Below are 14,223 nucleotides of genomic sequence, written 5' to 3'. Positions count from 1 at the left end.
CCAGTAAGAGGCAGCCATGTGTGGGATTTGTGCCTCTCTTATTAAACAACTCTCCTCTGTCTACACCTGTGTGGTCGAGCAAATGTTTCCTGACTTTCCATTTGAATTTGGTTCTGCGGGGGCGGGGCTGAGTAAGAAGCAACTGCAATCGCTAAACTCTGAGTTACATGACAGCGGCCAGTTTCTGTGCTAAGGAGAGTTGGGATACACAATGCAGATTTGTTACACTAACTACATCAGCTGGAAATACAAAGCACAAATAGGACAATCTCACTCATACCTTGTGCTCCTATTCCAATATCAAACCAACCATCAGGATGCCACGATGCATAATGGTATAAGAAGCAGATGTCATGAACAGGAGGGGCAGCCTAATCACAGTCCACAACCACTTAAAAAAATAAATTTCACTGTTCGATAATAAATATTATAAGATTGAAGAAAGTGGATATACCATATATGACCACTTTATATTTTAAAACATGCCCCTTTAATAAATCATTCCATTGCAGACTTTCTACATTACTGACAATAGTCTATATAGTATTTGCCAATTGTAAAATGCATATTTTGGTGCAAAGCATTATACACAGTCAGTGTTGGCGACACAATGAAATATTAAATTCACAGCACAAAAGAGGCTCCTTACGTATCCAATTAGACACCAATGTGTAAACCCTAAATAAAGTGCTTAGAATTCTAACTACTGTTTAATCACTTCCAGGAGGAAATAAACAATAGGTCTCAAGTGGGATAAAACAGTTTAGAATTCCAGAAAGAAGTCAGTAAAATCTGATGTACAGTCCACGTCTACACATAAGTGTTTCAATCAATCCACCAATTAAATGCTCCGTACATCAAATGCTGTCACTTCCCCCCCCCCCTTCTGTTGCTTGATAACGGAGCTGCACAAAGTATTGTGTAGACCCAGTCGGAGCAATGCGTCGTCACATAACAGACCACACATAAAAGAACTCAATGTCTTCTGTATAGACACATATTCTGCAGTCACTACTTGATTGTTATCTTCAGGAAGCAGCCTCTCTTTTGGGAGGTGGGGGGAGGACAGCCACCGTTTTCTGCATGAATGTAAGGAGGGAGAGACTCCTCGGCAGATGGGAGTTGGATGAAAGGAAGGATGCCCACAGCGGTGCAGCTGCCCTCCTCCTACCAGTCACATCTAATTGCTTTGTTTATCTCTGACTTACCTTTTCTGCTGCAAGGCTTCATTCAGGGTTTCCTGCCGGTCTCGCAGCAGCCAGTGGAGATGCTTCATTTCACGCTGGTAGCGGGCTGCCTTGCCAACAAAATCTTCCTCTTGCTCTGTCATCCTGTGAGTGATGCCAATCACTGTGCTGGCAGTCTTCGTCTTATACACCTGTAAGCAGGGAAGATTGACATGTATGTACTGAGAACAATTCCCAGGATGATTACAGCAGCACATCACCGTCCGTTACCATGCCCGCGTCCGCTGTTACTCACTGATGATTTGCGGATACCCTAAGTCAGGTACGTCTGCCCCAAAACTCCCAATTTGTCTACTACTCCTTTCACAGCAATTGCTGTTGTCTGCAATGTCTGCCCTTAATCAGATGCAAGGTCGTACAGCACTCATTCACGGATATTTGCATTAACAAATGTGTATATTTAGCAGAAATGACCATTTTATGTTGTAAAAAGCAATCTCCTGCATTATTCATCTGTACACAGTCTTACAGAGGCTTTAAGTTTGCAGTACATTTAAAATCCATAGCTATTCTTTATTAATGGCTGTGAAGCTGCAGCAGTTAACAGTTGGTTCACTAGTAGAGCGTTCGCTACAAGTAAGCTGTAATCTAGTAGACAGACAGCATTTCGCATCGGTCACAGATGTTTAACCTCTCTGATGCCAGAGGCATTGGTGGCAGAGAAGTGTCATAACCTAGCGGATTAATCTAGATAACCGATGTGTTTTTATATTAAAAAATAGTTTCTAGAAGGTAATATTGGCTTTGATAACGGATTTACACGTCAGTAAATGCTATCTGTGCTCTATAAAGTAAATTTAGCTTCACAGAGGTGACGTCATCAATGACTAACTTAAGGTTGACCTGCAAGTAGCAAATAATTTCAGCTAGTAGGCTGTTCTAAATGGGTCTTTAGAGGTCTGCAGATGAACATTAAGACATCAACTCCGGTGACACCAGTGAGCATGGAAATATTTCAGCATCATAACAAAAGAGAATTCAAATTAACAGCATGTTACATTAAGGAGTCTGCCAAATTTCTATTGTGTAACCAATCAGTTTTGCTCATAGATTATTATTATGCTTTATTTATATAGCAGCAACATATTACGATTTTCTTTACCGGAAATGTTTAAATCATTCACATCAATCCCTGTCCCAGAGGAGCTTACAGTCTAAATTCTCTACCACACACACTAGGGTCAATTCTGTCCATAACCAATGACCTGCCAGTATGGTTTTGGAGTGCGGGAGGAAACCGGAGCACCTGGAGGAAACCCACGCAAACACAGGGAGAACATACAAACTCCACATAGATGGTACACTGATAAAATTAACCAGCAAAGCTAAATTTAATTCTATTCACAAAGCTTTTTATGCCTAGGGATCAGAGGTCATAAAAGGCCAAAAGCGTTTTGCATTATGATTTAATAAAAATGACAGTGACCTATAATTGAAACGAGTGCCACAATTGGGCTAAACCTCAAATAAATATTAATACCACAAAACCATTTTCTTTTCTATTAAAACCAATTAATAAAATTGTCCTCTCTGGGCAGAGGCTCAAGCAATGGAAAGACTGCAACGAGGTCTAAGTTGTTAATTAGACGCTAACCCCGGCGACTTGATGTGCGATCGCTTATTCGCAGGACACAAACTCTCGCACATCGGGACGGGCTGTTCACAAGCTGATAGCGACTTTAATTATCAGACACTGATACGATTTAGTGATACCAGCCACTGTTAATAGCAGTCTGTCATCAGGCGCGGCTCTGAGAGTACAAATTATGCAGCTAATTTAGTCTCTCTTGAAGAACATTTATCAGACGGCTAAGGCAACGCTTTCAGTCTTCCCATGGATTAATAATGGATGAATCACGGTCACATATTATACGAGTGGAAATTAATATTAATGGATGTCTTTGGAAAGCAATGTCCTTGACTGCTTGTTAGACGAGAGTCCAATAATAGATCTGTCATGTTCCTTTATTTAATGACTGACACCTATATGAATTTTCTGTGTAATCTTAACGGAAAACAATAGCTGGAATAAGTGGCAGTCTTATACAATAACGATAATTGCATGATATTTGTATCATGAGCCGTTTATTGTACAGCACTGCATAAATATGTTGGTGCTTTATAAAGGATAATAATACATTTGTGAATCAATACATATATATTTAAATGCTTTCAGACTTTGTTATATATTACAGACATTGGGTAACAATGTAAACTAGTGAAATAGTGAAAACTGGAGGTGTTGTCCATAGCAACCAATCAGGTTCTAGCTATCATTCTGCAGACTGCACTAGATAAATGACAGCTAGAATTTGATTGGTTGCTATGGGCAACACCTCAATCGATTGTGTTTTTATACAGGAAGCAATTTCTCTATGAACATTTGTTCCCCAAATGTTTACTCCTTACATTATTTGTTCTGTCACTAACTGCAGTAGGTGATTGAGAGGGGAGAGACAGACTGAACAGCAGACTGATAGTACAAAAATAAATGTGGCTGTTGCAGGTCTGGGACAGAAGATGATGGTGGATGATGACAAACGCAATTTCTGCTTTTAATACAAAGCCAGTGAGATAAATAAGACACCATTGTTCTTTAATATGGGGTGGACAGACCAACTTTAAAGGGCACTTGTCGCTACAGGGCGACCATTTTGTGGGCTGAACCAATACTCAGCCTATCAGTTCACTAGAAAATCGGTGACATCACAGAAACACATGACCTGGCCCACAGCTCAGTGATGTCATTAGTGATTAGAGAATACAAATGGTACTATTTATAGCCCTGCTGTAACATGTTCTTAAAGGATAACCCCCTTCTGAATAACAGAGCTGGGAGACCAATGTGAGGGTCCGCACAGCTTGGGAGACCTAACCCCCACCAGTGCTGTAAAGCTTCTTGTCTGGGTACTTCCAGGTTCTCATTGTATGGTAGTTGGAAGCATAATTAACCCCTAACCCCACTCTGAAAAAAGTCAGACAAAACCACCAAGGGGTGGGGGAGGGGGGGTTTCACATGGACAATGCATTAATGTGCTGACTGACAATAAGGACAGAGATCTCCTCTCTCTGGACAGAGAGGGCAACAAGCCTCCGCTATGCTGGGCGTTGGGGCCGCTATATGGTCACGATGCCAGTATACTGCACCAATATTACCACATTGGGCCCAGTTGTCTGTGACCAGCCCAGCCCAGTGTGGGTGTATAAAAGCTGCTTTGCACACATAGCTGAGGAATACATTCATGGTTAAGCTTAGTGGTATATTTACTAAACTGCGGGTTTGAAGAAGTGGAGATGTTGCCTATAGCAACCAATCAGATTCTAGTTGTCATTTATTTAGTACATTCTACAAAATGACAGCTAGATTCTGATTGGTTGCTATAGGCAACACCTCCACTTTTTCAAACGAGTTTAGTAAATATACCCCTTAGTGATGTGAACCTCAGCAGGTTCCCGTGTTTCTGTGAATGGAACACATGAAAGTGTATGGCACTGGTCACACAGCTGCCGTAAGATGCAGGAGCAGCGAGGTCTGAGCTTTATTCCACAACATCCGATCACTGTCCAAATAAAGGTAATCTCCGTAATGGGAATCTCCAGACACTAAACTATAGATTTTCATCATTGATGTGACTACCCAACTGCCCCAGGAGTGCCCCTGGCACCAGGAAAGGTAGCTTTGAGGGGGAGGGGGTATCCCCCATTATAGAAGAGGGGAAGGGGGGGGGGGGGGGTAAATAGATATTGCAGATAGTAGGAATGTTCTTTAAATTAATTTGCTTCTGCTAAATTGTACCCCGCACAGGGTGATGTATGTGAAGACAGAGTGAAGTTATCCCTTTTTACACACTCAAGTGGTTGGTATGGAGACGACACATAATAAATAGGTCAATGCGTCAATAATAATGTTGAAAATCCAATCACGTGCTTATTCTCTGACATGGTATAACATGAAGACAGGCTTCCTAAAAAAGAGTTTCAGGAACAAATCTAAAATGTGCTAAAAATTGAGCAACAGCCTTCAGCCCTCAGACGCTGCGCTGTGTTCACCATACTGACGTACCAGGCACCTGCCTAGGGCCACTGTGTACACAGCATATGGTGTAATGTTGATGTTCTATATTTTTCTCCTGTTTGTGCTAATTGTTCTTTACAAACCACCAATTAATTCCCAGCAAAAATCATGGAGGAGGGAATGCACAAGCATGAAGTATACGGTAATTACTAAATTTGTATAATTATTCAAACACAACACCTAAGCCTACCACCTTTGATGCTGCATACTTTTTGAAGCTGTTGTACTACATAACTGGCCAACAGAGCTTACAATCTAATCCATTATATATAAAAAATGTCAGTGAGTTTTTCACTGATTTAGTCCATCTCCTTTTTAGATTAGCAGTTGACATATAATGTGAAGTTACATTACAGCGGGGCGGATGCTGGTGACGCAGTACAGCCATGTTCTTGGTGATCTGTGTATACAGCAGTGAGAATCCTATAGAGTTCTGTCAGAGGCAGTCACGGCCTCTGCCCTCCCTCCAGCTGGGGGACCGGCTTCCATGCATTATTCAGGATGTAACAAGCCACACAGCAGAACGCACCGCGTCATGGCAGGCAGTGGGTCATTGTGGTGACAGGTCTGAGGATTGCAAGTGACAGCCCGCGAGTGGCCTCCTGCCATGATGTCTTCACCAGGAATTGAGCCTTTTGCAGAATATTTGCATTTGATAAAAACAGAATTCATGAGAATCCAGTTATTAAAAAATTTAAATATTAAAATGAAATATAAAATGACAGGTCTTATCGAATATCCACTAATAGTGCAGCACAATTATTACAATCCATAAGTGTAACATCCAATCCATTCTGCCAATGCCTGGTAAACACTGTATAATACCCAAAGAGCTTTCCCTACAATGATATTACGCTTTACAAACCACTTCCAGTTTTACTAAATAAAATTATATATTTAGATTGACACATTAAATGTAGAAGTAGTATATTTAGTGTTAGTGGGATAGCAATAGGGATATTATTGCCGACCTAACAATAGTGCCAACATGCCGACTGTTGCCCTAACAATACTGCCGACAGTCGCCCTAACAATACTGCCGACTGTAGCCCTAACAATACTGCCGACAGTCGCCCTAACAATACTGCCGACAGTCGCCCTAACAATACTGCCGACAGTCGCCCTAACAATACTGCCGACAGTCGCCCTAACAATACTGCCGACAGTCGCCCTAACAATACCGCCGACATGCCGACTGTCCACCCAACAATACCGCCGACATGCCGACTGTCCACCCAACAATACCGCCGACATGCCGACTGTCCACCCAACAATACCGCCGACATGCCGACTGTCCACCCAACAATACCGCCGACATGCCGACTGTCCACCCAACAATACCGCCGACATGCCGACTGTCCACCCAACAATACCGCCGACATGCCGACTGTCCACCCAACAATACCGCCGACATGCCGACTGTCCACCCAACAATACCGCCGACATGCCGACTGTCCACCCAACAATACCGCCGACATGCCGACTGTCCACCCAACAATACCGCCGACATGCCGACTGTCCACCCAACAATACCGCCGACATGCCGACTGTCCACCCAACAATACCGCCGACATGCCGACTGTCCACCCAACAATACCGCCGACATGCCGACTGTCCACCCAACAATACCGCCGACATGCCGACTGTCCACCCAACAATACCGCCGACCAGCCGACAGTTGCACTAACAATACCGCCGACATTCGCACTAACGATACCGCCGACATTCGCACTAACGATACCGCCGACATTCGCACTAACGATACCGCCGACAGTCGCCCTAACGATACCGCCGACAGTCGCCCTAACGATACCGCCGACAGTCGCCCTAACGATAGTGCCGACAGTCGCCCTAACGATACTGCCGACAGTCGCCCTAACGATACTGCCGACAGTCGCCCTAACGATACTGCCGACAGTCGCCCTAACGATACTGCCGACAGTCGCCCTAACGATACTGCCGACAGTCGCCCTAACGATACTGCCGACAGTCGCCCTAACGATACTGCCGACAGTCGCACTAACGATACTGCCGACAGTCGCACTAACGATACTGCCGACAGTCGCACTAACGATACTGCCGACAGTCGCACTAACTATACTGCCGACAGTCGCACTAACAATACTGCCGACAGTCGCACTAACAATACTGCCGACAGTCGCACTAACAATACTGCCGACAGTCGCACTAACGATACTGCCGACAGTCGCACTAACTATACTGCCGACAGTCGCACTAACGATACTGCCGACAGTCGCACTAACAATACTGCCGACAGTCGCACTAACGATACTGCCGACAGTCGCCCTAACAATACTGCCGACAGTCGCCCTAACAATACTGCCGACAGTCGCCCTAACAATACTGCCGACAGTCGCACTAACAATACCGCCGACAGTCGCCCTAACAATACTGCCGACAGTCGCACTAACAATACTGCCGACAGTCGCACTAACAATACTGCCGACAGTCGCACTAACAATACTGCCGACAGTCGCACTAACAATACTGCCGACAGTCGCACTAACGATACTGCCGACAGTCGCACTAACTATACTGCCGACAGTCGCACTAACGATACTGCCGACAGTCGCACTAACAATACTGCCGACAGTCGCACTAACGATACTGCCGACAGTCGCCCTAACAATACTGCCGACAGTCGCCCTAACAATACTGCCGACAGTCGCCCTAACAATACTGCCGACAGTCGCACTAACAATACCGCCGACAGTCGCCCTAACAATACCGCCGACAGTCGCCCTAACAATACCGCCGACAGTCGCCCTAACAATACCGCCGACAGTCGCCCTAACAATACCGCCGACAGTCGCCCTAACAATACCGCCGACAGTCGCACTAACAATACTGCCGACAGTCGCACTAACAAAACTGCCGACATACCGACTGTCCACCCAACAATACTGCCGACACGCCGACTGTCCGCCCCACAATACTGCCAATATTCCGACTGTATACCCAACAATACTGCCGATATTCCAATTGTCGACCGATTAATACTGTCAACTTTCTAACCCTATGTATATTACGGTGTTGACGATATAAATATCGATCATGTAACTGTCGAACATATGTGTCACACCCCAATTTCCACACACATAAGGCCTGGACAACAACATAGAAAGGACAGACACTTCCCCATTGCTGCTGTACTATAAGTCCTCACATGCACACATAGAAGGTAATATGCGGTTAAGGTACTTGTCGTACTGTAATCATGAAGGTATCTTATTACAGGACCTCTATAGATAACACATCGTCACAATCTGCTGAGATGAAGATCAATGACTAATAAAGAGTATAACTATCACTCCCATATCCTGGTACTGGGAGGACTAGCTGGCCAGTATACTTACATGAGGATTGGGTAGGTACAAATCAACCACCCAGTGCAAGCCTCCGTCGTCCCCAATCGCCTGTCATATATTGCTCAGAAAACACCATTACCAACCATATATTGCCCAATTACACCCCAGTGACAGCCATATATTACAGGAACAATCTGATTAATTGCTATAGGCACCTCCTTGCCTGGATAACAGATCCCTAAATCTATATATATGTGTGTTGGAAACAGCTGTCATACATTATTTGTAAGAGTTATTTATGAGTGAGGGGACTGGAAGGGATAATGTGTATTAAACATATAAAGGTGCTTTTAGAGTAGGCGTTCTTTTCCGCTATATTTATCGGACATTTGATGACATTTTTGTTCCCTGATCCACTCCGTGGAACAAGTGCTGAAACTGTAACATCACAGACCTGCAGGAACGTACCTGCGACACTCACACCGCCGACAATGCACCCGTTGCGGCAGATCTACAACATATTGCTGTTCCTGCAGCTCATTGTGATATCCTGATATTATGGCTCCTTCTCAGGCTATTTACAACATTTAACTTTGTCCTAGATTTTGCACCAGAGAACAGGCTGACAAATGTCCCCGATTATTTCCACTGAACGCCGTTTCTTTTCCTCTGTATGTTTGTTATGTGCAGATAATAGGGTGCGCTCAGTGTATAACCGCATTATGATGGGGGATGAGGGCAGATACTGTCATCCAATATAAACACTCTCTTCTGCTTTCTTCCAGGAGATCAGAAGTAATGGAGATAGAAAGTTCTCTCTGTCAGTTAACCCTTTACAGGGGGAAAAAAAACTCTATTCTGCATGACGCTTTTAATGTATCCCATTGAAACAGGAATGTGTTAGTAGGAACTGGTGCCCTTTAAATAAATATAATCTTCATTTACTTGTAGAACATCACATTTACTTATATCACAAACAATTGCTAATAAAAAGGTGGCTACCGGGTTTAAAGAGCCGCACAAGAAACATTGTGTATCTATATACATGGCGAGGTCGGTGTGCCGCCATCTTTTCTCCCTGTCCACCGCTATATGAAAACCAAGAACTTATTAACCATTATAAAGGAGGATAAAGCATAATATTCATGCAAAGTGTGTTCTGCACTGTGAGTTATGTATATGTGAAGTGTTTGGACATGTGGGTGTAATGGTTTGGTATACATTGATTTGTAAATACTATATATTTGCTGGATATTATATTACCAGTAAGATACTAGCTAAGTGGTGCAATTCTATATATTGCTTTTGGACACTAGGTTCGCACAACCTGCAACCATCGGGTTATCATAATTTTCCCGGCAGCACAGAGTATTTCAAGAGATGAGTGTGGATCTTGTCAGAGGAAGGAAGAAACAAGGACAGGACTGTTTTGTGATGGGAGGATGGGATTGAAGGGAAGCTGCAGGCTGAGAATTATGTAGTGGAATGAGCAGGGTACCCCAGCAGCACAGTCAAGAGAGGCTCTTTTCACACTCATAAGGGAACTGTGGTATGGATCTGGTCACTATGAGACTAGGGAACTCACTTAATAGTACACTAGAGGAGAGCACCATTATTGCACAATTGGATCTGGAAAGAACAATTTAGGATGGCTGTATAATTATAATATTTCTTCCCTCGCGATCCTGTAGAAAGTCTCACTGATTCCTATATTCAAACTACTTGGATCAAATATTCAATGTCAGTATAGACTTTATTTGAAGATATAAATCTATGTAAACTGTAGAATAGAATAGTGAATGCCTGTAATATAACATCAACACGTTTCTAGTGAAGGCAGCTACATTTGACCATTGCTTCAGCCCCCAATATAGTCGCCTTGTTTGGTACTTCAGCGATGTGACTGCTGCTTAGTGAACGGATAGGCTGCATTCTCACAAATACAGGATTAGTGCATAAAATGACTCCCTAGACTGTACAGTATGTAAATGAAACGCGCACTTTAAATACCACCATATGATCCATTCGATTGGTGTAATATCTGGTTATCTTTCAGCTGCTCGCCAGGTCAAAAGATGAGCTCGGAGGAACCGCTAACGACGGACGAGCTGGAATGTAAGATATGTTACCAGAAATTCAATGCTCATGGCCGCAAGCCCAAGATCCTAGACTGCCTTCACCGTGTCTGTGCGAGATGTCTGTCCAAGATACTCAACATAACAGGGGGATCTCCGGCCATCAGCTGCCCCTTCTGTCGCAATGAGACCGAGCTACAGGAAGACGAGGTGGCGGGGCTGCCGGACGACACCAACGTTTTGTCAAAGCTGGCCGAGAAAGTGCTTTGCAATTCAGACAGCAATGAAGTGGTGTTAACGCCAAAAACTCTATCTTCTTCTAGTCCTTCTCATGGATCTTCTAACTGCTTAGTAATCACAATAATGGAAGTACAAAGAGACTCTACTCAGACGCCGAGTCAAAACACCATCTCCGACTACTATGCGGAACACAGCCTGGACTCGGCTTCCATAAGTTCACACGGTCAGATAGACCATGACCTTTTCTCCAAACTGTGCAACCACGTCCCGAGGATACTAGTCTGGCTCCTTGGTTTTTTCTACTTTGGATCTCTGCCCCTGGGGATTTACCTGCTGGTGATTCAGAAAGTGACGCTTGGGATTGTGTGCGTCAGTCTGGTGCCCTCTAGTCTGACTGTCTGCCTGGTCTACGGCTTCTGCCAGTGCCTGTGCCAAGGAATGTGCGACTGCTCCTCGAGAAGTTGACGAATGTTGAGAGATGGCACAGAGAAGTCCTAATAAACCATAGACTGGTAACGGAACGGCCAGTAAGGGGAGAGGTTTTGTTAATCGCAAACTTTATATATGTAATGTATAATGAATTCTACTGGAATGTGGCGTTAAATCAAGTCTACACAGTAAAAAGTCTGCCTTCTCGTCATGTGGATATTGTTTGTTTAAAGATATAATCATTCAAGAGGTTCTAAGTAATTCTATAGGAGGTAAAGTACCTTATTCTTTGAGAACTACTTGAGCAGTACTTATTTAAGAATTTCAGAAATATGCCGATTTCGAGTTCAATGACAAATTTAATAAGTGTACGAAATTCCCCAACTGCACCACACGTGATGCGACGGGGTACTTAGGAACTGACGGATGTACTTGGTCAAAGGTCATCCCAGGGTAGGATCTGATGTTTGGGAGAGCAAGTTAAGTCTCTGCAGGGAAGTTGGGAAAACTCTTGGGAATATATGTTCTATCTTAACTAGCACCCAAATTTTATCTGGACTTTTGTTGGGTCAGCATTTGGCTGTCACTTGCTTTACCAAGAACCACTGTAGCTATTCTCTGTTGTCACCAGCAGATAGTTTAGTTGTGCTGACAGCAATAGCCAAGCTGACGGCAGGTATTGTGTAACTCCCTCCCTTCCGCCAACAGTTTGGTTGCCGTTTTGAAACACAGAAACCACTAAACAAAGGCAATGTGCCAACACCAGCATAGTACAGTACTCTACTGTGGGGTTTTTAATGGGGGTACTTTTTGTTTTATTTTTTTTAAATAGCAGCCCCATTATTTTGTCACTATAAAGCAGTGATGAGCAACTTGATAGACTTCAGGGGCCACACATTACCCTTAATCAGCCAACGCAATGATGACTCCGCTGAGCAGGTGATTGCTGCACTTTAAAGCAGCCCAAAATTCTGTTTTTAGATTGCAACAACATTATTGTAATAAAGGGGGCGGTGTAGGTGCCTGTCAAGTTTTATTAACATGAATTTTAGCTCGTCCAACATATTCAAAACTGCAAATATGTAAACAAATAGGGGTCTATTTGCCAACTGACGTGTGTCCATCTTCTAATGAAAACTTCCAGCAGGTTCACATGAACTTAGAAGCTGTATACTTTCTCTTTGTTGCAGCTCTTTAAACCGGTTACTGCTCTCTGATCTTACGGACATAAATGGGTAATTCTATCTGGATAATAATCCATTATGACAAAACTGAAAACAAAGCCCTGGATGTAGAGAGTAGTAATCGCCTTAAGGACTCTTATGCACAGAAGAACAAAAAAAAGAGATTCAAAGCTAGCAAGAAACTAGGCTGCCTAGTACAAGAAATGACTTAATTGTGTAGAGTTGATAACAACGATTCCCCAAGGGACTAATTGCAATATCCTGAATAGAAGCCACAGCAGTTTATTCCAATCTCAGGTCCTTCACTGTTCATTGCAGTAAAAAGCCTCTTTAAGAGACACTGATGAAAGACCGGTGCCCTTGACAGACTAATTCTATGAAATAATAGATTGTTTTTTTCTACCATGCTCGTTAGTGACTATCACATGTAAACTCCATGAACCTCATTAGTAATGAAATAATTTTCTTTTCTCATTTAGGTCTGCAGCTGGCCTGAAAACGGGTGCAGAACACGCTCTATAATGACGCACGCGGCTAATGTAACAAGTTAGCCGTAAACGTTAATCCGATGGTTTGTTGCTTGTGGTCCGGCTTCCAGTGGACGGGGCCAAGTGTTGCCTTTGGACGAACTGTCCTAAAAGCTGCGGCAGTAAACTGCGCAGCCATCAGAAATAGAAAAATATGAACGAAAAAAAGGTTCATAAATACTTCATGATATTCCGATTATTGCACAAGTGCTGTAACAAACTTGCTCTTCCTAGCAGCCACAGATTACCCACGAGGCAAACTACAGGTAGTGGACCAAAAAATAAATAAATGTATCTGTAAGTTGATGCATCAGACTTCTTAAAGTCCTCTTTAGAGAGACTTTACATGTGTCACCAAGTTGTGAGACAGCGCACTCCTGCAACATTTCTTCTCTGCGTGATCCATCGGCTGAGTCCACGGACGTGCCTAATTGGGTGGCCGCCATTCTGGAAGCTGTGCCAGGCAGACACGTTTCTGTCTTGCCTGCCCAGGAAATTGCTTTTAATCTAAAGCTATTTTGTGGCCTTTTGGCCTCTCCGGCTAAAGCAGACACAGAGAAGAGTTTGCCTTTTCCTATTATAGTGTTGGAGCAGTTTTGTAAGCAGAGTTTAGTTATAGGTCGGCCAGAGCTGTACACCCACATGTTAGAATCTGTTTGAGATGCAGACCACGGTCCACTTCCACGTCTTTCACACTTGGGGGCTATTTTTATTTCAACACCTCGCCGCCATCTCCCTGAATATATGGTAATATAACATATGCCAGGTAACATTCCATAGGCACTGCCCATAATAAAACAAGAAGTCACAATGCAAAGTCGTTTTCTTTTTACCATGTTTTATGTGGGGTCCCTATCTCAGAATATACGAGACAAAGCTGTTGGTTTAGCTGGACAGGGAAGAAATGCTGGTGGTAATAACGTGAAGCACAAGCGTTCAGAAATGAACCACCAAGAAGGGGTCTGAAGGTGGCTTATAATTTACGTAAGACAAGTTTGTGCTCTATGTAATATCAGACATAAATGTGTATCATGTAAACGTCATGTTTCTAATAAATGCAAAATATTTCATTGAATATTACATTAATCAGAGTGCAGTTATTAGGAAGGTCGGAGGT

The 14,223-nt window shown here is 43.4% G+C and overlaps 2 protein-coding genes across 2 annotated transcripts in view; one reads left to right on the top strand and one right to left on the bottom strand.

The window, feature by feature from the left end:
- Positions 1 to 14,223, bottom strand: part of CEP89 (centrosomal protein 89) — a 70,540-nt gene that overhangs the window by 4,503 nt on the left and 51,814 nt on the right. The window contains 1 exon segment of the mRNA XM_075189193.1: positions 1,209 to 1,378. Within this exon segment, the coding sequence (XP_075045294.1) occupies positions 1,209 to 1,378 (170 nt within the window).
- LOC142104496 (E3 ubiquitin-protein ligase RNF182-like) lies at positions 1,373 to 14,186 on the top strand. Its single transcript, XM_075189200.1, has 3 exons — positions 1,373 to 1,509; positions 10,708 to 11,667; positions 13,059 to 14,186. Exon 2 carries the CDS (start codon positions 10,727 to 10,729, stop codon positions 11,429 to 11,431), a length of 705 nt encoding a protein of 234 aa, XP_075045301.1. The 5' UTR covers positions 1,373 to 1,509; positions 10,708 to 10,726; the 3' UTR covers positions 11,432 to 11,667; positions 13,059 to 14,186.

This window comes from Mixophyes fleayi, chromosome 10, assembly GCF_038048845.1.
Source record: "Mixophyes fleayi isolate aMixFle1 chromosome 10, aMixFle1.hap1, whole genome shotgun sequence".
NCBI lineage: Eukaryota > Metazoa > Chordata > Amphibia > Anura > Limnodynastidae > Mixophyes > Mixophyes fleayi.
This window is presented reverse-complemented; position numbering and strand designations above follow the sequence as displayed.